Source organism: Tetrao urogallus (assembly GCF_951394365.1).
Source record: "Tetrao urogallus genome assembly, chromosome: 1".
Classification (NCBI taxonomy): Eukaryota; Metazoa; Chordata; class Aves; order Galliformes; family Phasianidae; genus Tetrao; species Tetrao urogallus.
Window position 1 is genome coordinate 116,917,712 of NC_136813.1, and position 23,961 is coordinate 116,941,672.

At 40.8% G+C, this 23,961-nt stretch overlaps 1 protein-coding gene across 1 annotated transcript in view; it reads left to right on the forward strand.

Moving 5' to 3' along the window:
• CLCN1 (chloride voltage-gated channel 1) overlaps positions 1-23,961 on the forward strand; it is a gene marked incomplete at both ends in the record, with an annotated part of 42,949 nt that overhangs the window by 16,250 nt on the left and 2,738 nt on the right. The window contains 15 exons of the mRNA XM_079541350.1: positions 4,286-4,364; positions 6,227-6,352; positions 8,488-8,572; positions 11,144-11,245; positions 12,342-12,426; positions 12,848-12,997; positions 16,677-16,746; positions 18,262-18,372; positions 18,506-18,719; positions 19,343-19,476; positions 19,947-20,173; positions 20,291-20,396; positions 22,059-22,141; positions 22,833-22,871; positions 23,504-23,608. Coding sequence (XP_079397476.1) covers positions 4,286-4,364; positions 6,227-6,352; positions 8,488-8,572; positions 11,144-11,245; positions 12,342-12,426; positions 12,848-12,997; positions 16,677-16,746; positions 18,262-18,372; positions 18,506-18,719; positions 19,343-19,476; positions 19,947-20,173; positions 20,291-20,396; positions 22,059-22,141; positions 22,833-22,871; positions 23,504-23,608 — 1,716 coding nt within the window. The remainder of the gene's footprint in view (positions 1-4,285; positions 4,365-6,226; positions 6,353-8,487; positions 8,573-11,143; positions 11,246-12,341; positions 12,427-12,847; positions 12,998-16,676; positions 16,747-18,261; positions 18,373-18,505; positions 18,720-19,342; positions 19,477-19,946; positions 20,174-20,290; positions 20,397-22,058; positions 22,142-22,832; positions 22,872-23,503; positions 23,609-23,961) is intronic.

Genomic DNA, 23,961 nt, shown 5'->3' on the forward strand with positions numbered 1-23,961 from the left:
AAATATCCCCTTCTGAGGTAATCAATACCAAGTATACATGGAGCCCCTGGGCCAGTCACAATAGGGTGCTTTTGCCAGTCTCTACCAGTGAGGCTGATTTCGGCCTCCAACATAGTCAGTTCTTGGGAACCTCCTGTCACCCCATGAATATAAATTGATTCTGTCCCTTGGTGACTCGAGGGCATTAGAGTGCACTGTGCACCAGTATCCACCAGGGCCCTATATTTTAGTGATTCTGATGTGCCAGGCCATCTAATCCACACAGTCCAATAAACTCTATTATCCCTTTCCCCCCCCTGGCTGGGGGCAGGGCCCCTCTATTTGTTACCTCCGTTGTCTGCAGCAACTGGAGCAATCACCTTTCTGGAGAAGTTCACCTTGGTGGTTGATTTGTCTTGTAATTCTTTTACCCGTGCTTGAAGTGCTGGAGTAGGTTGCTTATGCCACTTCTTCATATCTTCTCCATGGTTGCGTAGGTAATGCCACAAGGCAAAACGTGACGTGGTCTTACTGTTGTCACTTGTTCGAGCAGGAGGACGTCTTCTTTTGATAGCTGAGACGTTGGATGACACTGACTGGGAGGAAATCAAGTTGATTAGCCCCTCAAGTAGGCTGTTTTGGGAATTCTGTTCCTCATTGGATGTATCTGTTACCACCATGTATTCATCGGCATCAGGCACGATTGATAGTTTACCTATTATATCTTCTTGTTTGTTCTCCATTCTGTCCAGCTTTTCAGCTACTTTTTCAATGGCTGAAACACAAGCTCGTAGAGGGCTTAAATGTAACTCAAAGTCTTGAAGTTTATTAAGCAACTCATTTATAAGGGGTCTTCTTTCCCCTCTGCCATACATAGCTGCAAATGTACTGGCGTACCTTTCTGGTGCAGTCTTTGTGAATGTACGCCACATGTTTGGTGTACACCTGGCTCTCTCGGGATCATGCTCTTGGTCTGGCTCATCAGGAATGAAATCGGGGCTATGTAGTGTTTCCACCACAGCACATTCTCTCAAATAACGGATGCCTTCTTCCATATCAGCCCATTTCTTCTTCTCAGGCATCAGATCGTCTTTGAAGGGGTATCTTTCTTTTACAGCTAACAACATCCGCTTCCAGAGGGTGAAGGCCTGGTTCTGGCATGTACTAATACCTCTGTCAATGGCTGAGTCCCTAGCAATGCCACCCAGTTGGCGAGCTTCTCTACTATCTAGCCACACACTGTTGGCCCCATTGTCCCAGCATCGAAGTAACCAAGTAGCAATAGGCTCATTTGGGTGGCGTGAGAAGTCTTTTCTCAGACTTCGAATTTCATTCATTTTCAGAGATCGATCAACAAAGGTAACAATATCTTGCTCACCTCTTGCTCTTCCAGGACTTCTTGCCCTTGTAGGTGTTGGTGACCGTGGTCTTACTGAGGGCCCCTCCCCTGGACTCAGAGGTGCTTCTCTTGGCCCTCGGAGCCACTCCTCTGGACCTCTTTCCTCCTCTTTTTTCTCTTCTAACTGAGTCGAGATTCGCTTTGTTTTCCATCCTCTTACAGGGGCAACTGACATCGATTGTGGTGCCTCCTGTGGTTGATCAGGTTGGTCAGTTCCAATGCTCTCATCCTCCAGTTCAGCTTGGAGCTTGTTTCGTTCGATTATGACAGTATCTAGCTCAGATTGGAGGGTGTGTTGTTGAGATTGAAGATTGTCGAGCTTGGATTGCAGGGAGTCTCTCTCAATTCGGAGGGCATCTCTCTCAGATCGGAGGTTTTTCCTCTGGAGCAGGAGACTCTCTCGCTCATTTTGAACTTTTTCCCTGAGACTCTCCCTTTCAATTTCAGAAGCTCTCTCTCTCTCCAGGATAGTATTGAATAAGGCCCGATAAGCATTAGCCAGGCCCCAAATCATATGTGCCTCCTCAGAACTGCCCAAGCCGCAACATTCCTGCCTTAAATAGCTGTTTAGACTCTCGGGGTCTTTCAGGTGTTCTGGAGTAAAGTTCCATGAGACTGAAGATTTCCATCTGTCTAAAGTCTTTCCCAGACCTCTCCACACTCCCTGCCACTCAGTATTCTCTGGTTTTGGGGAGGACATCCTCAAAATATAATAAATACTAATACTGAGTGAAATGATGAGCAATACATTCAGGGAGATTAGTAATGCGACTAGGTGTTCATTCAAAAACTGCATTACAGGCTGAAAGGTGAGACTGGAAACCTTAAAAAATCCCAGTCCTGTAAAATTGACAGCTGTCTCCGGAATTGTAAGCCACATTGTACGAACGTGCCAGGTCCATATTTCCACCCATGTTTTCAATTGATTGTATATGCCGATTGCTCCATAGAGCAAGGTGGCCAGCTTAATTAATGCCCAGTATGTTTTGAGCATTAGGAAAGAAGAGGCAGCAGCGTGCAGCCCTTTAAGAGTCAGTTTCACTGCAGAAAGCATTTTTTTTTTTTTTTTCTTTTTTACAGAGGCAAGATAGTAAAGCTCAGAGTTTACAAATATCCTACGATACTGGCAGTCCGCCTGGAGTTCTCAAGGTCACGTTTTCAGAGAGTAGCGGTAAAACAGATAAGCTTTCCCAACGGAACTCTCCGAGAGCAGAGAGTCTAAACAGCTAGAAAGCAACTGTTGCCCGCATTCTCCACCAAAAATGTCAACGGTTTATGGGCTGGTCCAGCCCAGTTCCGTGACCAGCAGGGCGGAGGGATCTGCGGATCCGCGCCTCTGGGAAAGGGGAAGCAGGGGACCCCAAAATACTTGAAAATAACAGCACTAATCTGAGGTGGAACAAATGATTTTACTAAATATAGTATTAGTAAAATACAATGAGAGAGAGAGAGAGAATCTGTTTGAATTGTATAGACCTCACCACAATGCTGGGGTGAGAAGTGCAGTCCAGTTGAGTGACTGAAGTACAGACGGCAAAGTGCAGATGGCGAAGCGCAGGCAGCGAAGCGCAGATAGCGAAGCGCAGACAGCGAAGCGCAGGCGAAGAAGAAGGATCAGGTGACCTTGCATGGAGTTATATCCCCTTGCTGACCGCAAAGCCTCCTGGGGAAATGTAGTTCTTCTCCGTCGGACGAACATTCGGCAGATATCAAACCCCACCCCCAGTGCATTACATGATGTTATGGTGTGGAATACTGATGACCAAAAATCATAAAACCATGACACCTTTGTTACAAGCTGTCCTGAAGGGCTATAACATAACCCACACACTGTCCCAGACACTGAATTGAAACTCACTCCCATTCTGGACACGATGATGTTTAAGGCCACAGAAGCATTAGTAGGACTCAAAGGTGACCTAAGGCAAATCTGTGAATGTGGAAAGACTCTTATGGGTCAGAATAATCTATGGCTCTTTTTTTTGTTGGGCTGTGCAGCCATAGCCTTGACAAACCTCTTCTTTGAGGCTCTATCAAATACTTTTTCAGGTAAGTAGGAATTCATTGCCTTTGCCCTTGGAATTCTCCCTGGCTGCTCAGAATGCCCATGTACACCCTTTCTCAAAAGTCAGCTCTCATGGAAGTCATAACAGACTGCTTCAGGAACACGTAATAGCAGAAAGTAGCAAATACACAGGTGTTAACCATGTTGTTCTTTATATTAGACACTACCTAGTATTTAGTTAACATGAAACAAAACCCATCTGCTCCATAAGGGTCAACATCATTCTCAGGCATGTCAGGGCCTTCAACTGCTCTTCCAAGTCTTAGAGAGTGGAAGAAGACCCTCTCTCTTTCCATGTTCTCCAAAACTGTCCCAGTGATTGCTTATAAACTTGCAACTTTAGTGATTTAACCAGGAGAGCACAATCCTTTAATAGGTAACCTGTTACCCACTCACTCTCCAGCCGTTGTCCATACCCTGTTCTGGATAAACCTGTGCCTTTTGTATGCAAACTCAGAGAGTGTTTCTCTTCTGAAACATTCTGGGGCATGTGCAACCTGAAATTCCCTACCAAAGTAAAAGAGAGAGTGAAACACATGTGTGTGCTCCATGCTCTGAAGAACATCTCATGAAACATTCTTTCTGAAGCGACAGAAATGTGTGTGTTTCAGTGAAAGATGAATTGCTGCCTTCTCTTCATGTCTTGAATATGCAACTCCAAGTGTATTCCTGTCTTGTACCACATAGAATCTGTCTGAATGTTTTGCAGCCATCCAGAATGTAGATGATGTAAGATTAGTGACAGATCTGGGTGACAGTATGGGGCCATACCTGCTAATTCTGTCATTCATTGCTTTTTTTCTTTGTTTCTGTTTGTCTCTCTCTGTCTCTTCTACCAGTAGCAGCCATACTATTACACGGATGTCCTGACTGTGGGTTGTGCTGTGGGTGTTGGCTGCTGCTTTGGGACACCACTTGGAGGCAAGTGGCTGTTCTGTTTCCTTTTTCTCAGGTACCTAAATCATCTCCTGCCTAGTCCACTTCTCATTTCCCCATTTCCTGCACCCTATATTTGATCTGTCATATACCTAAAACAAAGAAGCTTGCCTTTAGTGCCACCAATCTCCAACCTCTTCTTACACAGACTTTCTTTTACGTGTCATCTTTCTGAAGGGCATGAAGTGATGGCTTTTCTGAACAGTTGTTTCCAAACTGAGGGTATGCACATCTCAAGAGGTCTGCAAAACAATCCACTACATTGTGGGAAGAAAATGCTGGACTGTCTACTTACACTTATTTTCTATCTATAAATAAATAAGAAAGAAATTCAGGTTTGCCAGTGACACTGGCACTGATGCCTTCACTTGGTCCACATGTCACGTGCAGTTTGTGAGGTGTTCTGGATGAAGGTTGGTTGTCCCATCACACAGGCGGTTGATAGTAGAGCCCTCACTTGTTCATCTCCTTTCAGTGTATTGCAAAGTATTTCAGCCTACCCAGCTGAATGGATGAAAGTGCAGATGTTTCTATCCTGTCTTCTGGTATTTGCTAGATTCTGTTTCAGTAGTGAAATACATGAAGGAAAGACCTACCAGAGAAGATATATTCTCAACAGCAAATGACTTCTTTCATAAAAGCAATGGTTTATTGAAAAGCAGTGCAATTTTAACAACTGATGGTGCAGTATCATTGCCTGGAAAAGGATTCTTGTGTAATTATACCAGGAGCAGCACTGGCACATGAAAATCATTGGCTGCATGGCTCGGAAGCAAGATACTGCAGCAAAAAAGGGAGAGCCAGAAGTGCACAAAGTGCAACAGGATAACACTGATGTAGTTAATTTCATAAAAACAAAATCTTAAGACAGTAGGATATTTATAATAGTCTGTAGTGAGGTGAGGAATGACCATGGAAATCATCTGTACCACACAGCAGTTCAGAGGTTATCTCATGGCAAAGGACTTAAAAGAGTTGTCTAATTTAAAGATCAGTTGAGTATTTTTCTTTTACAGAAAGGTGTTCTGAATTTCCTGATCTTTTCTGTCATGACAAGTGGCTGACAGCAATATGCTACCCAGCAAATGCTTTTAAAAACAGAAGCACATAATCTGTCCCTATGAGGTGAAAGTGCCATTTTAACACTGAGTGAGAAAATACATGCTTTTTCAGAGGGATGCTGTGCTGTGGAGATTTCATGATTTTCTTGCTGAAAACACTGTGTGTCATTTATAAAACCTCTCTCATCTGTACACGTGAAAAGCTTGTAAGAGTTTTCTAATCCACTGAAAAACCTTCCAAAGGAAAATTTTCAGTGGGTTTGGAACACACTTGTTAAAGATACAAAAATATATATTTATATATATATTTTTTTTAATTTAGTAAGTGCAGCCAAAGTTATGCTTCTCCCATTTCAGGCTTTGTGAGGGCTCTTTTTCAACTGTGATAACCATTAAAACTAAATATGGATATAAACTGAACTTACAACTGCAAGCTAATTAAACCATGATTTTCAAAAATAAGAACAAATATTAATAATAATATTTTTAGTGAGAACAGTAATTTTTTGTACAATTAATAAAATAAATGGATCATAGAATGTTCCTCGTGTTATCATCTTATTGTTTTTATTTTCGTGTGTGCTTTATAATGTACCTAGTGCACTAGTACAGTATTGCAAATCTACAATTTACAAATGTACACAATCAAAAAATACTTTACCAATGGGGTAACACAATCAAAGAAGTTTTGAGATCACTGCTTTAGAAGACTATTTAGAAGTATTTCTTGTCCTTCTGTCACTGCACTTCTGATTTTAACTTTACTCCTTTTCTAACTCTTTTTAGGGGTCCTTTTCAGCATTGAAGTCACTTCCACTTACTTTGCTGTGCGTAATTATTGGAGAGGTTTCTTTGCAGCTACCTTTAGTGCCTTCATTTTCCGAGTCCTTGCTGTTTGGAACAAGGATGCAGGTAAGCTAAAATCATTCCTGTTGTCTTTGTACAAATGTCCTTTATATTCTTTTTCTCTCCATCTTTCTCAAAGCCCTCAACTTTCAGGATGTTTGAGACTTCTGCCATGACACTGAAACATTGAACATCTAACAGTAGAGAAGAAAAGAGAAAAGGAAGCATCTTCTATCACTAAATGTGTAACACAACTTATCCCAGTTCTTCAGAATATGACTGAAAAAAGACTGTGTATGAGTACCAATCAAGTAAGAAGTGTCCCCAGGTGGGATTTTTGCCTTTAGTCAGCATAATGTCATGACCGCAAATATAAACATATCCCACCACAAATTGGGTAATACATATTGCAATGCATGCAGTTCACTGGAAACACCACAGCCTGGTTTGGTCATCTCTTGGCTAGATGCACACAAAACAAGCAGTAGTCTAGAAAACTGAGGTGATGAAATGACTAGGAGGCTGTGAAACTGGTTGGATCTGACTGAAGGTCCTGAGGACCGAAACTGCAGCTCTGATAGAAAAAGAAGAAACCAACCAACTAAAAAACAAACAAACAAAAAACGAATCAACAAAAACACCATTTCAACTGAAATGTGTGCAGGCAGAAATAGCATAGACCAGGTGTGTTCGAGAAATCAATTCAGATACTGCCGGAATGAGGTTCCAGTTGATACAGAAGGTTGCGATTCATAGGTAAATTTCTTGCTTATAATGCCTTTATCCTTCGTTCTTGCACTTTTATTTATTTTACTGATCTGAGTTCCACATGGGCTCTTCCCATTCTAAAATTGCTGTAATTTACTCTCTCTTGACATCACAGAATTGGATTTTATTGTGCTAGAACATTATTTGCCTTGAATATTCTTTTTGAATGTAGAAAGTGATGGCAATTTGTGCTCTGAATGTAAAAAGGAACTGCATCTTTGCCTGCAAAACACTGTCTCATGGGTTATTCAACCATCAGATCTGTCACAAAAACACTTGCCTCTCTTCTTTCCAGAGGAAAATAGAAGAAGGCAACTAACAGGAGATAATCCCCAATCCTTCACTTCATCTACTGTAGGCCCCTGCTGATCTCTAAAATCATTTGAAATTAGCTTAATCCTGAAACATCTTATCTAACCTGCCCTTCTTCAAAATCATCCAAGCAGCTTTAATAACCGGGGTGAATACCTCACTACATTCTGCTTCAGTGACTGTCTGGACTAAAATGTTCCATGATCCAATTGTCTATGAAAAATCCTGGGGTTTTTGTTCATAATTCTGAATTTGCTTTGTTTGTGTTGCCTTAATAATAAGAATCCCTTATTAGAGAATCAGAAACTCCTGTTTAGACCAGTAATTCATTATTTTACAGTCTTTCATCATGCGTGCCGTAACTTACCTTTCATGTCTTTTCTTTCTTATTTCCTTCTCTTACAACAGTTACAAGTCTTTTCAGTCATTGCTCATGCAGCAGTTTTTCTCAGATCTCTCTCTGATATCTTCACAATCTCTAGTCTTGTCTGCTCTCAGCAGTTATGCACTTAGTAGGTAAAATAATGTCTTTGCACTAGTTTCCTGTGTGGGTACTATTGTCACTCAGTAACAGTGCCTTTTTGTGAGGTAGTTAATGTACTTGAAAGTAGACGGAGCTGCTTCCCTAATGCACACTATTCGTATCTACCTGTAACGTTTACGTGGAACATCTAAGCTATTGAAAATTCATATAGAGTACGTCAGCTAACTCTTCTGCAAGCACTTGCCATCTTACTGCAGAAATGCTTTGAGATAAAATTATCAGAGTTCCAAGCAGGTGTGGCGATAAACGGATTCCATGGAAAGCATTACAATAATGCAGTATAATACTGGACGACGGGTGGTAGAAGAAAAAAGTATGTACAAATCTGGGATTGTAGAAAATGTATGTGTATATACTCTGAAAACAAACCTATATCATCAATAGTGGTAGGTTTGCAAGTATTTAAAAATTGAGATTACTAAAATTAAAGCAGTCTGCATATCTGTAATATTGTACATAATAAGAAACCATACGACACATATATAACTAATTCCCCTGTCTCTGCTTCCAGCTTTTATGCCATTTAACTTTTACCTCATTATTCCCTTTCCTTTTCTACCTCTTTCTTCTCTCACAGTTACCATCACAGCACTATTCAGAACTAACTTTCGCATGGATTTCCCCTTTGATCTGCAAGAGCTGCCAGCATTTGCTGTAATAGGGTAAGTTACCAGGAACTTGGTTTCTTGCTCTAAAAAAGATATCAAGTAAGTTCTGTTGGTAATTCTTTTGCAAAACAGAATAACTCCTCTTTTAGACATTTTGATTTTGTGTTGGGATTCTTCCTTCAGCAGTGGTAACACAATGGGTAATCTTTCTATTAGAAGATTAGCATCTGCTTGGGAGAGATGGTATGCTCCTTTCTAGCAGAGACAAAGACTTTTTTGTCAGTATGATGGCTCTCTTCATAAGGAGGGCTTTAAGTTAGGAAGGAAAGGGTGTGCAGAAAGTAACCAGAAGCCTTGTGAGGCACCGACAGACAGGGCTGCTGAAGAACAGGCATAGGATAATGTAATTGGGAAGGATCATAATGTCATTAAAATAGGCTTTAAGTGGGCCCAGGCTGTAGTTGCCTTTCTGGGCTGCAGTCACGTATTGCCATCTCATGTTGACTCACTGCCCCTCTAGATGGCATACCCTCCTTCCAGCGTGTTGATCATACCACATAGCCTGCTGCTGTTGGCAAACACACTGAGCATGTACTTAATCCCACCATCCACATTGCTGACAGAGGTATTAAGTAGTGATGGTCCTAGTGCCAGTCCCTTAGGAATACCACTTGTCAGTGATCTTCACCTGGACATCCAGCCATTAACCACAATGCGACCATCTAGACAAATTATAAACTACCACGTTCTACCCCGAGGAGAAGGACTTTGGAATGTTGATGAAAAACTCAACATGAGATGGCAATACGTGACTGCAGCCCAGAAAAACAACTATATCCTGGGCTGCATCAAAAGAAAGCATGACCAGCAAGGCAGGCTGGTGATTCTGCACCTTCACTCCACTTTCATGAAATCCTACCTGGAGTACCACTTTCAACTCTGGGGCTCTCAGCATAAGAAAAACATAGACCAGTTGAAGTAAGTTCAGAGCAGGGCCACAAAGGAGATCAGAGTAATGGAACACATCCTATGAAGTGAGGTTGAGATCTGGGGTTCTTCAGTCTTGAGAAGGCTGGAGATATTAAAGTGGCTGTTCAGTACCTAAAGGAAGCCTATAAGAAAGTGGAATTGGACTTTTTATTAAGAAATGTAGTGATAGAAAAAAGGCTAATAATGGCTTTAAATTAAAAGTGAGTAGATTTAGATTATATATAAGGAGGAAATTGTTTACTATAAGGATGATGACATGCTGAAATAAGTTGTCCAGAGAAGTCCCATCCCTGGAACTGTTCAGAACCAGGATAGATGGCAACCTCATCTAGTGGAAGGTGTCCCTGCTCATGTTATGAGGGTTGCAACTAGATGGTCTTTAAAGTCTCTTCCAGTCCAAATCATTTTGATCCTATAATCCTGACTGAGAGGTAACAGATACCTAATGTTAGATCAACCTTGGTGACGATCCCTTTAATCATGATATAAAGGCATTCATTAGAACTTTCATGGTCTCCATAGCTTACCTACCACACACTCACATTTCTTTCATGCAAAGTGCAACTCCACTTCCTATCCTTCCTTTCCTGTCTTTGCAAAAAACTGTATGCACTGTGCACTGTGGTCTTCCAGTCATATGATTTTTCCCACCAAGTTTCTGTGATTCCTACGACTTCTCAGATTGGAGAACAGGCATAGAGCACCAGTTGCTCCTGTTGCCCAGACTACATGCGTTGGTATGCATGCTCTTGAGATTGTCTTAGGCTTCTTGTCTTTCAAGAGGGCTGGGGAACTCACACTCTGGTCAGTGCACTCATCTGCCCTGTTTCTTTGAAATATGTAGGCGTCACAACTTTGGACACTATCACACCAAGTTTGGTACATTTAATATTTTATGTAGGTATATAATTTTGCTGGCTCAGAGTTAAACCCCCTACTTTTTACTATTTCCTGTTCTAACCTAATGTCAAAGTTCTGGCAATACTTATTTTTGGCAAATTGCTCTTCACCAGACCACACCGAGATCTGCCAGTCCTATTTTTATAGAACCTGATACTGCTCCCATCACCCAAACATTTCAAGAGTTAAAATTAGAGACTGTCAGAGAAACACAAGCTCTAATTAGTTTTCAGTGCATCAATTCTGAGTGGAGCTACTTACAAACCCTATATTCAAGTAACCGTAGATGAGATAAAGCTATTATCACGCTGTATCTGTATTGCCTGCAGTCATGGTTCATTTCTTCACTGATACACTGTATGTATGCATGTGTATCTGTGCACCTGTGTATCTTTGGAAGTCTTTGTAGGTCAGGGCGCAGAAAAGAGAAGGAGGGGACCAGCTAGAGATAAGGTGCAACCGTACTGCATTTTGGAATTGGACATCACATCCTGACACGACATTTTCATCTACAAGCAAGAGAAAATTTAGGAGCAAAATAGCAGTGTGTGACAAAGAGGTCCAAAACCATCTCTCCCTTTTCGCCAAGGAGTCAGTGTTTTCAGCTGAGCTGCTGCATGTTGTTAAGTTAAAAGACATCATAATAACTGTAGATGAAAAACGCTTGGGTTTTGGTTGGTGGTTTGTATGCTTTTAATGGTTTGGTATGATTTTATTTCATTTCCACTATTTTAGGATATGTTCAGGATTCCTTGGAGCATTTTTTGTTTATCTCAATCGTCAAGTGGTGCTGTGCGTCCGGCGTCTTACAGCTCTAAGCCAGTTCCTCACCAAGTAGTGAGTGTCTTTGAATACTTTATCAGCAAGTTTTTGATACCCTACTGATAATGGATAGGAACAAATACTTTCTAGAAGCTAGTAGAGCTATTTCAATTATAAAATTGTAAAAATGGGAAAAACTGAATTTATATCAGAGAAAGATATCTGCAAATACCAGTATAATATATTCTGAGGTGAATTTTTTTTTAGACTGGCTCCAATAGCTTCAAATGGCATCTTGATTTAGAAGGAATTCTGTAATACTTATTAAGAGGAGAAAGGAAAATATTGATTGGGCAAGAAATGTTCTTAACTAGAAAATCATTGATCATACTTCTGGAGAGGCACTGGGTTCTTCTTTCTTAGAATCTATAAAAGAAACAAATGCTTATATTGTAAGAAACAGAAAACAACTGAAATATAACTACATCCTTAACGTCTAAAATGTTTTTTAAAATCAAAATGGAGACAAATACGTAAAGAGTGTATCACGGTATTGAAATTGCTGTATATTCAAGAACCAAAAGCTGAAACTGATAGTAATCCAAAGGTGTGAATTGCAGCATGCAAGAGAAATACAAGATAAAGTAAGATTTAGCAATAAAGGTTTTACTGACAACTTTCCACCCAGAAATGTGGTGGACAGGAATTCAATGGAAAATAAGGCAATATTTTCCCTTAAGTACTAATGCAACTAAGAGTGCATGCGGAAATGTATGGCAAGAAGGAGAACCACCCTAGGACAGGATAAATTGCATGGAGGATGAAGAGCAAGATAAAAATACTTGCGACAACTGGAGGAGAGGCTGGCTTTTGACGCTGGGTCACCTCACAGTTGTAAATACACGTCACCTCTGTATAGTCAAGACTGTGCAATTTGTACATCCCTCCCCATTATATTACTTCTGATGGAAAAAATGGCTCTGCTGCCTGCTGAACTCTCTATGAATCATGATGGTCAGTGGAGCAGGACATTAAATAGTCAGTGACACAACTCCAAAGCATGGACCCAGATGCAGCAGAGAACTTTCACAGGAATAGCATTTATGTTCCTGAAGTGATATTGCTACAAGAATATGAGGTTACATTTTAACAGACTTTTCTTTCTTTTCAGCTTCCTCATATACCCTGGGTTCATAACCTTCTTTATAGCATCCGTGACCTTCCCTCTGGGGTTTGGGCAGTTCATGGCAGGAGAGGTGAGAGTGGGATGTGCATTTTGAATTATTTCTAATTCTGTAGAGCAATCTTCCTTTCTCCTGTTCCCCAATAACCTTACATCTTGGGAAGGAGAAGAAAGATTTGGGAAGAGTTTGATCTGAAGGACTGTACTGTGAGACGTGATCTCTGATATCCCTTTCACGTAAAACTTGAAAGAGCTCCACTTTCCTAAGCAAGTAATTTAGGAAGATGTGTAAAGGTTATTGTCCTTTTACAAGTTCAGGTAAAATCACACGTCTCTTCCTGAAGATCAAAATATGAATTAAGTCTCATAATCATGAATTGTTTAAGTAAAATTCTCCCCGACTTCCTCAGAACAGAGGCAGAATATTTAATCTGTCTAATGTCATGCTTAATCCCTGTTTGTTGTTTGTTTGGTTTGTTTTGTTTTCTTTATAGTTGATGCCACGGGAAGCCATCAGCTCTCTCTTTGATAACTACACCTGGGCAAAATACACAGGAGACCCTCAGATCCTAGGGAAATCTGCTGCCTGGATCCACCCCAAAGTCAGTGTCTTCATCATCATCCTGCTTTTCTTTCTCATGAAGGTACGAAGTTCAGCTCACTCTAACCCTTTTCCACTCAGAGTGAGTTCTCCTGATCCTGCATTAAAAATGTATCTGCCTATGACAAGTTGCTAGGTATTGAATAAAACACTACTACAGGAATGGGGTCTTATATCTTTTGATGGAATTTTTGCCTATATTGAATACAAGATCAGCAAATTTATTAGGGAAAGCTTTTCTGGCCTTAATACATTTTCTCCTTCGGTAGTTAATCTTCATTATGCATCCTGCTGAATGACTTTCAAGAGACACAGTTTAGTGGCTGGTAGTAAAGACTACATCAGAACAAGTCTCTCAAGGACTGAGAAAATAAGTAATGGAGTATAAAGCTCTCAGATACTTTATATTTGGCCTAAACAAAGTCTCATGCTATTTACTTGATATCTAGAAGAAGTAGACATGATAATGTTCAAAATACAATTACCAAGAAAGGTTTCTGGGAGGCAAGGAGTGTGAAAGTTGCAGAAATGCTTATTTATTTTTTCTTAAGAACAAGAAGAGCTGAAGCCACCTTGAAATACAAGTTGAACATTTCAATAGGTCAAAAATAGGCATTGATGATTGACACAGCTGATTCCATCTAGCATAAAACATTTTATCAAATTTCTGACAGGCATCTGAAGGTTATCATTCTGTACTAATTCTGATTACAGTGTACTAAGCAGATAGGGTCTCACTGAATAAAAGAAGGGGCGGACTGCACAGTGCATCTTTCTTGAGCCCCATCTGTTCTCCTTTAAGACTTGTATTCTCAAAGACTGAATTTGTTGGCCTTGTCCCACTAGCTTAGGGAATGAGTGTCCAACCTTTTGGCTTCCCTGGGCTGTACTGAGTGAAGAGGAGTAGTCTTGGGCTGTGCACAAAATATATAATATAGGTAATGTATGTAAGTAACAAAACTTATTTTATTTTTAATTACAACATAGAAAGAAGAGAGTAGTAAAACCATAAAACTAGTGGGATATTTGACCTTTGTTTTGTGAAACTAATGCATCAGTCTTGTTTGATGGAACTGTTGCAGTTCTTACTGAGTTCTCAAGGTGTTCATCAAACATTTTCATGAAATTTTACTCCTCCTTTACTTCATCCTTGAAGAGTTGTTCATGTCATCACTTTCTGGGAGTACATACAGTTGTGAACAAGACATGACTGTGAAATGAGAGACAAGTCTAGTAGAGAGACGTGACCAAATTTTTGAGTTGAATATCTGATTACAACTCTATACATTCCACTTGAAAATTTCCAGGTAATGTATTGGAGTCAACTGAAAACTGAGTCAAAAAAATACCAAGAAAAATGCATTGTTTTTTTCCTGCAACCTTGAAAACTATTCTCAAATTCCAAAATATCAAAATGGAAAGCAAGTCTGCATATTTTTTGCTGTTCAGAGGACTGTTCAACCAATGTATCAAATGCATAAAATTATTTGCCATAAATTCAGTTGGCACTGTACTGCACCCTCCCCATGTCCTAGTTTCAGTCCAGACAGTCCCAGTCACACACCAATGTTTGGCTATTGTTGAGCAGCAGGTGTGCATCTGGGGCTGGGTCAAACTGCTTAGAAGAAAAGAGCCACTGCCATGATGGCACAGGACAAGGGTCAACCACAGGACGGGCTGAGCCAGGCCATGTGTGGGCCATGGGCCCTGGGTTGGAGGTGCATGGCTTAGAGTTTTCTCAAATCATGACATAACTGCTCCAAGTAGTTCATTTTTTATACATTCACAGTTGGGATACACACATTAAAAAGTAACTGCAGCTTTGACTCTAGAAGACTTGACCTTATTCTCCAATTCGTTATACTCCTGATTCTTAGTTGTATTTGGTCTGAGTTTGGCAACATAAAATTTAGGTGGCAGTATTCTACCTATGCAGTTTGGTGGCTTCTGTAGCCATCCAGGAGCCTCTTCATTGAAGTATTCAAATGGCAGATGTGAAGAACAACAGCTAGTATCAAGCTGATGGTCCAAACCATCCTCCCTGCATATTCCTCTGCCATGAGCTGAGATATGCTGTTTTGCTGGTTCTTTGCTACCTTTGTGGAAGGCTTTACATTATAGCCTGTGACATCATAGCCTGTATACTAGTTTCTTTTTCCTTTTATGCCAACCAGCCTATAACTGCAGAAAATTTGTCTTAGATGGATTTCTTCACTGTCTAGAGGTTAATACCTCATCTGTCTACAGCTACTGCATTGTCTGCATAGGCATCACCTCATCAAGGGTGGACCTTGAACAGGAATGATTTGCCTACTCTGAGGAAAACAAGACATTCTAGTTCTTTAGGAGAAACCTGGAAGTATTGCTCTTCATGTACTGGACTGTTCTTGCCTTTCTCCTACAGAAGAAACTGCTGCAAGGGAATTGACAGTACATTTCTTTGTACAAGCTCTTGAAATAGCAACATCCTTAGTGGATTCTTCAGCTATGGAAATTTCCTGGCCTTTCGCCTAAGAAAAGACAAGCTTACTGGCACTCAAGGTGTTTGTAAGAATAGGCTGTTGCCTCCAGAAGGCTGGACTAAGTCAATATTTGGATTAGCCTCAGCACTACTCAGCAGCCAAGAGGGTAAATCATGTTCTGGGGTGCACTAAACATAGCATAGTCAGCTGGCCAAGACAGTTCATTATCCCACTGTATTTAACATTGAATCTTGAATCTTTATTTTTTTATTTAACATTGAATCTTGAAAATTGAATCAAGCCCCACCTTGAATCTTGTGCATAGTTCTGGGCTCCACAATATAAAAGGGGTATTAAGATACTTGCATGTTTACATAGGAGGGCAGCCAAGCTGGTAGCAGGTCTGAAAGGCATGCCCTGTGAAGGGAGGCTGAGAGTACATTCGGGCTGCCCAATATGAAAAAGGCCAATTGCTCATTGCTCTCTGCAGCTTCCTGATGAGTGGAAGTAGAGGGAGGTGCTGGGCTCTGCTCCTGTGTAACAGTGAGAGAATGCAAGGGAACAGCACAGAGCTGCATCAGCAGAGGATTAGATGGACATCAGGAAAAATGTATTTACTGTGAGGATAGTCAAACACTGGAACAGGCTAGATACAAGCTATAATAAGGGAAACTTACAGCAGATGGGCTTCAGGAAAAAATTCTCCCTTGAATTTGGCTTCTCAGAAACTTCCCAGAAAAGCTGGGGAATCTCCACCCGTCAAGATGTTCAAAGTTTATCTGGACTAGGCCCAGAGAAAGCTAATTTAACTTAGGAATTAACTCTTCTGGAAGCAGGAAGTTGAGTGAGAGACCTCTAGAGTTCCCTTTACAGTAAATTTTTTTTGAGGCTATGAAATCCTGATAATCTCATTTTATAAAATTATTAATAATAATAAAATTAAAAAACCTGTTCAGAACAGTGGGAAATCTTACCTTCAGAAGTTCAAGGCAAAGGTGTTCTCATGTTCATTCTCTTGGTGATTTGGCTTCCCTGACAACACAGCAGTCACCCAAAGGTCTTCTTCATTGTTGGTGTGATGCAAGAGTTTCTCTAACTCCCCTTCACACCTCACAGCCCCTTAGCCCTTCACCTCCCAGCTGAACTGCCATATCCATCAGATTGTGTCTCCTTATGGATTTACACGTTGGTCAGTAGAGTGGGGCTGTAGGAAATGCTACTGCTACTCGCTAACAACTGCACCCTCTGCCTCTGTTCTAGTTCTGGATGTCTGTCATCGCTACCACGATGCCAATCCCCTGTGGAGGCTTCATGCCTGTTTTTGTTCTAGGTGAGTTCGAATTTTATGTTGCAGCATATGGATCTGACAGGTAGAAAGGACAAGAGATGCTGTGTATGTGCCTGGTAGGCTTCTTCGAGAGGATACAGAGTCTAGTTATCACTTCATGCCTATGACAATCTTGGTCAGCAGTTCTTATACCAGTCTCTTTTGTCCACACTCTTATACCTAAATGCTGAGGACATCTTTTTATTTTACAAAAGAAAAGCCAAGCTGTGGAAAGACACACTGAGTCATGGTCTTCTCATTTCTCTGACTCTTCATCTACAGAGAAACTCATACTACAGCTAGCAATAGTTGCTCCTTTCGCTCCTGAAGGCCAATGAGAAGTCACAACCTCAAAACTAGTACCTGCAATGCCACTTCTCCGTCAGGGAGTGTGATGGCATATGGGAATTTATTATTTATCAAGTTGTTTACAAGCTCATGAAGTTCAGCATTAATTATCCACAGCCCTGAAATTAAATGAAGTGTGTTGAAGTGTGCTTACAATCTCTGGGTTCTGGAAGGCAACAACTGAACCTGAATCAGTAATATGCCCTTGCAGTAATGAAGGCTAACATCAAACAAAGCTGTATTAGTAAAAGCCCAGTCAGCAAGGCAAAGGAACAGGTTATTTTGGAGCAATTGGCATTCTGCAAACAACTCTCAAATACTATTTTGTGTCCATCCACGCAGGAAGTGTGACGAAGTGCACTGAGTCTAGTGAAGGGCCACTGAAATTGTTGGGGAGCAAATAAAACAAACAAGGACAACCTGAGGAAATTGGGCTTGTTCAATCTGCAGAAGAGAAGGTCAAGAGGAGAGCTAACTGTAGGTTTCACCATCTAATGCAGCAAGGTATAAGGAAGATAGAAAGACTCTTCCTGGAGACACCTAGTAAAGAGGAAGCAAAAAGCACATGTTGCAACATGGGAAATTCTGATTGACATGGGGAAAAAATTGTTTCCCTGGTAAAGATTCCCCAAGAGGATGGAGAATCTCCATCACCAGAGACTTCTAAAGCAGGTTTGGTCAAGGCCCTCGGTGACTTGATCTTACTTTGAAATTAGCATGTTGTGATCAGGGCTCAGACCAAAGACTTCCAAATGTCCCTTCCCATCCAAACTTTTCTGTAAGCTTAAGACTCTAGTATTTTGGACATTCATAGATTGAGTGCACGTCAATCCTGAACTGTGATTTGGACTGACGTGACACAAAATATGCTGTCTTTTAAAAGACATTTCTCCCTGCCTGGGAATCACAAATACCTCCATGCCTGGTGCATCTAAGTGGAAGAATGAGGGTTCAACTGTATTTACATATCTTAGTACATTTTTTCCTCTTGGAGTTCAACTTTTGTATTTTGTAACTGAAAGCTATTGTTCAGTCCTGGTGTCATCTTTATGTAAGTGTTGGTTTTGTTTCTGTTAGAAATCACCCCAGTGTTTACCCAGCATAGCTACATAGCATAGACTTTATGCTCTTTAGATGTTAAATTCCATAATTGCTGGTGATGTTTTCCAGGTGCTGCATTTGGACGTCTTATTGGAGAAATCATGGCATCTCTCTTTCCAGATGGGATCCTCTTTGATGGTATTGTTTACAAAATCTTACCTGGAGGGTATGCTGTCATTGGTGAGTCTTCATGTCTTCCTCTTTCTCCACCTAATCCCATCCCCATAGCTTTCCTGGCCGACATGATGTTCTGTTTCTATATCACAGTCTTTCTTCTTCTCTCCCAATAACTTTTCCACCCTATCTGGGAAAGGTGCAGCAGCTCTGACAGGAGCAGTGAGCCACACTGTATCCACTGCGGTGATCTGCTTTGAGCTGACAGGTCAAATTGCCCACATCCTGCCCATGATGGTAGCTGTCATTCTTGCCAACATGGTGGCCCAGAGTCTGCAACCCAGCCTCTATGACAGCATCATCCAGGTGAAGAAGTTGCCCTACCTGCCAGATCTGGGCTGGAATCATATAAGGTACAGCAGTAAAGCAGAGATGGAGGTAGGGAGAATGAGACCATGGGAGAAGAAAAGGTCATGAAAAGCAGACAGTGTTACAAAGAAAATAAAAAAGCAGAATAAATCTGGGCTGAGAAGAAAAAGCAAAAAGAGAAGAAAAAAGGAGGTGGAATAGAAATAAGGTCCATACGCAGAAAGCACAAGTTTGAATCATCTGCAATATTACTGAATTTCTGTAAATATTAGCAATTTACTTCAGTTTTGAAGACTTGGACATTTGGATTTTTTTCTCTTAAAAATGTTTGAAACATTTTATTTGGATAATTTTATACTTTAAAAAAATATAAAATCAGCTATTCGCCTACATGTGTCTCTATATAAAATGTATATATAATATACGTATATATGTATGTATGTATAAAACATGTATGTGTATGTGCATGTATAGAAATGTGTTTTTATTGTGGAAGATAGCGGAGTGAAATAGAACTGTAATGAAATCCATGTTGATACTGCTCCAAAGTCCTCCTTGGTTACTCTTAGAGATGATCAATTAGCAACTCTATAAAGAACACACTGAGGAACTTACCTGCTATACATTTTTAACATTCTAACTCTTCATCTTGTCCGTATATTCACAGCAAATACAATATCTTTGTTGAAGATATTATGGTCCAAGATGTGAAATTTGTCTCCTCCAACTGTAAATATCGAGACTTGCAAACTCTACTCCAAAGCACCACTGTTAAGACTTTGCCTTTGGTAGACTCACCAGGTAAGCGACCGGTCCTTCCTGAAGGCTGTCTCAACTGAGTCAAAAGAAACTCTCAAATCACACGCTTTGAAGAAGGTAGTGTGGTCCAGTATATAACATGATTCATACTAAAAACTTTCCACTATGATTAAGTATGAAATAAGATTGTTTCAGCTTTAGCAGACAGGTAAGATGGAGTGTGAGAATTAGATATAGTATGTAAGAGATGTGTGGCAATTTTGACAAAAGGGAGGAATTTTGTATAAGTAAAGAGCCTGTTTCTGTTGTTTTCAGGAGTGGCACAGATCAGGGATGGCTAGCTTCCCCCAGCCCCAAAGAATACTAGCAGCAATTAGCAGGGCTAATTTTATAGCTTGTGATAGTGCTGCTTCCAGCATTTCAAAGAATTTAAAAGGAAGAAAGGGCAATGTGTGGCAAGTGGCATTCAAAACCATGAGGGGACTGAATAGTTTCTCTACTCTGTTATGCAGAGACCATGATCCTTCTGGGGTCTGTAGAGCGATCCGATCTGCAGGCACTCCTCCAGAGACACATCAGCCCAGAACGGCGACGGTGCCTCAACAGACAAATGCAGCAGAAGCTGGCTGAGGCACCTTATGATGGACACAGCAAGGGATCAGGAGCAATGCTGCCAAAGCTGAAGCATGAATCTTTCGTTTATGTTGATGAGGATGATGATACAGATGAGAAGGCAGAGGTGAGGGAGAAGAAAAGAGACTGCATTATAGACTGCTTAAGAAGCAGTAAGACATTTGGAAAGACTGAGAAAGAAATGACATGGGGTGGACCTTATTTTCTCTCCTTTCCGTAACAGCAGCCTCAGCCACCAAGCCCCTCTCCTAGTCACCCAGAGGAGCCCAATGGCCCAACAAATTCTCTTAAACAAACGCCTGAAATTTTGGAGCCACAGCAGTTCTCAGGTATGATAACTTCTGGCGTGCCCCAATCACACCTTAGTTAGATTATGGAAGATGTAAAGATAACTATATGTAAATATAGTGCACCTGTGCAAGGTGCTGGCTTCTCAGTTGTGGGGAAGAAATTGTTCTCAGTCAACTTTCTCTGCTTTTCTTGTGCTGGCACTTTGAAAAATGTACCTCACAACAATTACCTGAAATTATCTTCTTTTCGTGATCCTCTAGAGAGCATAGCAAAAGTAGGCCCACTCAGGCAGCTCTCTCTCTGTCAGTATCCCCAATTCCAAGGTTTGCAAAAACGTCTCCTTTGACTTTTGCTGAAGGTTCTGCATGTGAACGTCCCACCACTTGGCACCTTCACCTTGTGAATTATTCTGAGAAGTCTGAGAGCTGAACATATGTGCTTATTTTTGGAGTTGCTTGGCCATTTCCAAAGCTGAACAACTCCTCCCTTGGATGCATATCTCTTGGTTTCAGCTTATTTAATATGAAGGACGAATACTGACTTACTGTGTTCTCTGGTGCTGCTCCACCTTCATTAGCTTTGTTCCCACAACTATGTTTGTATCTCGTTTCTGATTCCTATATCATGTATATTTGATACAGGATGGTTTAGTTAGTTTTTGTTTGGTTGCTTTTTTTTCCTTTGTGTGCCTTGAAATACGCAGACAGCGAGTTCACACAGTGGTACAGCCAGATTTTCAGAATTAATACAGAGGATGTAGTTCTGGCTCATGTTTTTAGATACCCAAATATAATATAGCCTATAACATATCTGGAGTCTTAACACCACTTGTTTATGACTAAACCTTTCCAGCATACAAAAATTCACTTTATGCTATGCTACCAGGGCAGTAGAATGGTGGAATAACAATTCATTTTCCTTACCAAATCAGAAAAACAATTATATCAAAACAAGGATATTGTGTGAGACACTTTAAGTGAAATTAGTGCTGAGTTATCAAGGAGTCGCAAAAGAAAATGAAGGAGGGATGACTTCATGAGGCTTTCCCTTCCATAATTTTTACTTTGGCTCACAGCTGCCATAGTTTCTGACCAATCTGAACAGCCTTGTTCACAACAGCACCAAACCCTATACTTTCCCATTTGCTAATTTCTGACTGTCCTGCCTAGAATAATTCTGCAGTTATTCTCACTCCCACTGTTACGCTATTGGCTCAGCCCATGGCCTTTTCACTCCCTCATAACTGTCAAGTCTGGCTAATTGGTATGCTTTGATTTGAAGTTATTTTCAAATTTCCTTTCCATACTCAGCCTTTAAATCAGATTCTCCTTATGTATTTCAGAAACCCTATAGCAGTTTCTTTCTTGTATCATATTGTTTTCTGTCTAATAGTCTTGCTTCTGTTTTTCTCCTCAGGGACATTGATCTATTAACATCATCTGTGTGGGCTATTTTGTAATGTTTTCTTTCTTTTCCTTAAGGAAAAGATACTGCATGGAAATATTTATCCTGGCATGTCCTAACCATCATCTTACAAACTGACTGCTGAACTGTGGCTGGCTAAACCCTGTCACGTACAGTATAAAATGTCCCTCATATTATTTCCTAGCCTGCCTTGGGCAAGAAGATAACCATGGAGCTTTGTATTTTTGTCACTCATTCATTCTTGTCTCTTATCCACATCTGTTTTCATTCTTCAGACAGTTTCCGGAATTTGAGGCAACTGTTCCAGCGGCTCTTGTGCCTTTACAACCGTCGACCTGAAACACAGAGTGCTGTCCAGGTTAGGGATACAGAAAGCCTAGCAGTAGCCTGGAAAGAGAAGGGATGTGATGGAAATAGAGCCTACTACCCAGAGCCTTTCAGCATCTGGCCAAATGATGGACGTACATATGGTCATGAACTCCGACAGTGTCAGTGGGGAACTCCCTCCAAGGAGAAAGGATGTGATTACTGTGAAGGAGTGTACATCTTGCTCATGAGCCATTTGTGCTCAGGTATCAAGGCTACCATCATGATTGAGTCTGGGCATCTTTTTTTCCCAGCAAATGACATCATTTCCACTAGTCTGAAACAAAGTGCAAGTCTAGTTCATTTGGCACTATTTTTTGCTAGCTAAAAATGAAAAAAAGCTTTTGTCTTGTGCTACATTAGATGCCCTTGGGCACCGGGTTGGTGGATATCATACTGAGTCTCTGAGAGATCCATCCACTCTAGGACAGTAATTGGGCCCCATGTGAAAGCATCCAAAGCAGTACCAGATGACCCTGTTTAGGCACCTGACATAGGCCATTTTTTTTTGGTAAGGGAAGAAAATTAAGTATAGAGTGCACTTTTCAATGTATGAGTATAAGAAAATCTAATGACTTAGTAATATATTAACTGAAATAAAAAGGGGACCACAAGGTGTAAGGAGGTTATGCACATCTTTCCTTTCTGTACTCTGTAAAACCGAACAGCGTTTTCTTCTACAGGAGCCAGTGGAAGTCATTGAGACAATGACACCAGAAGAGGTAAGACTGAAAGGGAAGTAAGTCAAGTGAGTGTTTCTTTTGCCCATTCTTTATCATTTGCAGTTCTTCCCGAACTCTTAGAACAGTAATTGCCACATAAAACCATAGATAAACCCATTTTCTTCTTAGATTTGTATAGGAGGCAAGTCTCACCCATTAAGAGATTTTTTCTGCTAGATGTAATGAGTAAGGCATCGAGTAATCTCATCGAGCTTTGAAATCAGTCCTGCTGTGAGCAGGATTTTAGATCAGAGGCCTTTGCAGGTCTCTTCTCACCTAAAGCTATGGGTCTATGTTGTTCCTTCATTCTTTGCAAAAAGGAACTATTACCTTGTAAAGACAAGTGGAAGATGCACTCAGGAAGGAAAGCTAAGATGTTCACTCCCTCTTTAAGCAGGAAGGAGCAAAACTCTCCCTCCCCAGAAAACCTCAGAGATACTGTAATTTATCTCTTCACACAGGGACTTGGTATCTTCTAAGAATAAGAAACCTGAAGGAGGTGATATAGTATGCAAGGCAGGTGGATAATATACATTGGATGGACAAATGATTAATGGGAGAATGGGCGTAGTCTGGGTACATAACCAGCAGCACTGCTGATTACTATGAGCGGTTCTCCTTTCTTTTGTTAGATAGATGCTTGGGAACAAGAGGAGCTGGAAAAGGATGTGTGCTTTGAATGCTGCCGCATAGACCCTTCCCCTTTCCAACTGGTGGAGAGAACCTCTCTGCACAAGGTGGGTGCAGACATCTCCCTGAGGCATACTGTTTTTGTCTACCATATCTATCATTAAGTATCGTCTATGATATGTCTTCTCCTTTTCTTCACCTACTCACATTGTCCTCATCCAATTATAATTAACATCAGCAATTTTCACATCCAAATACAGGCGTAATTTTTTTCTCTGTCTTTCTGCATGTATTTCCAGTCTCCTGGAAAAAGAAAGGCTAGAGGTTAAGAAGTTTAAGTTCTGTTGTTAAATAACTTTTGGACACACGTAGGACTTTCCAGCCATTGCATCAACAGAAGCATTATATGCAGTGCTGCCTGCGGGCATTACCTGGAGATACACACTGCTTTGTTGGTGCA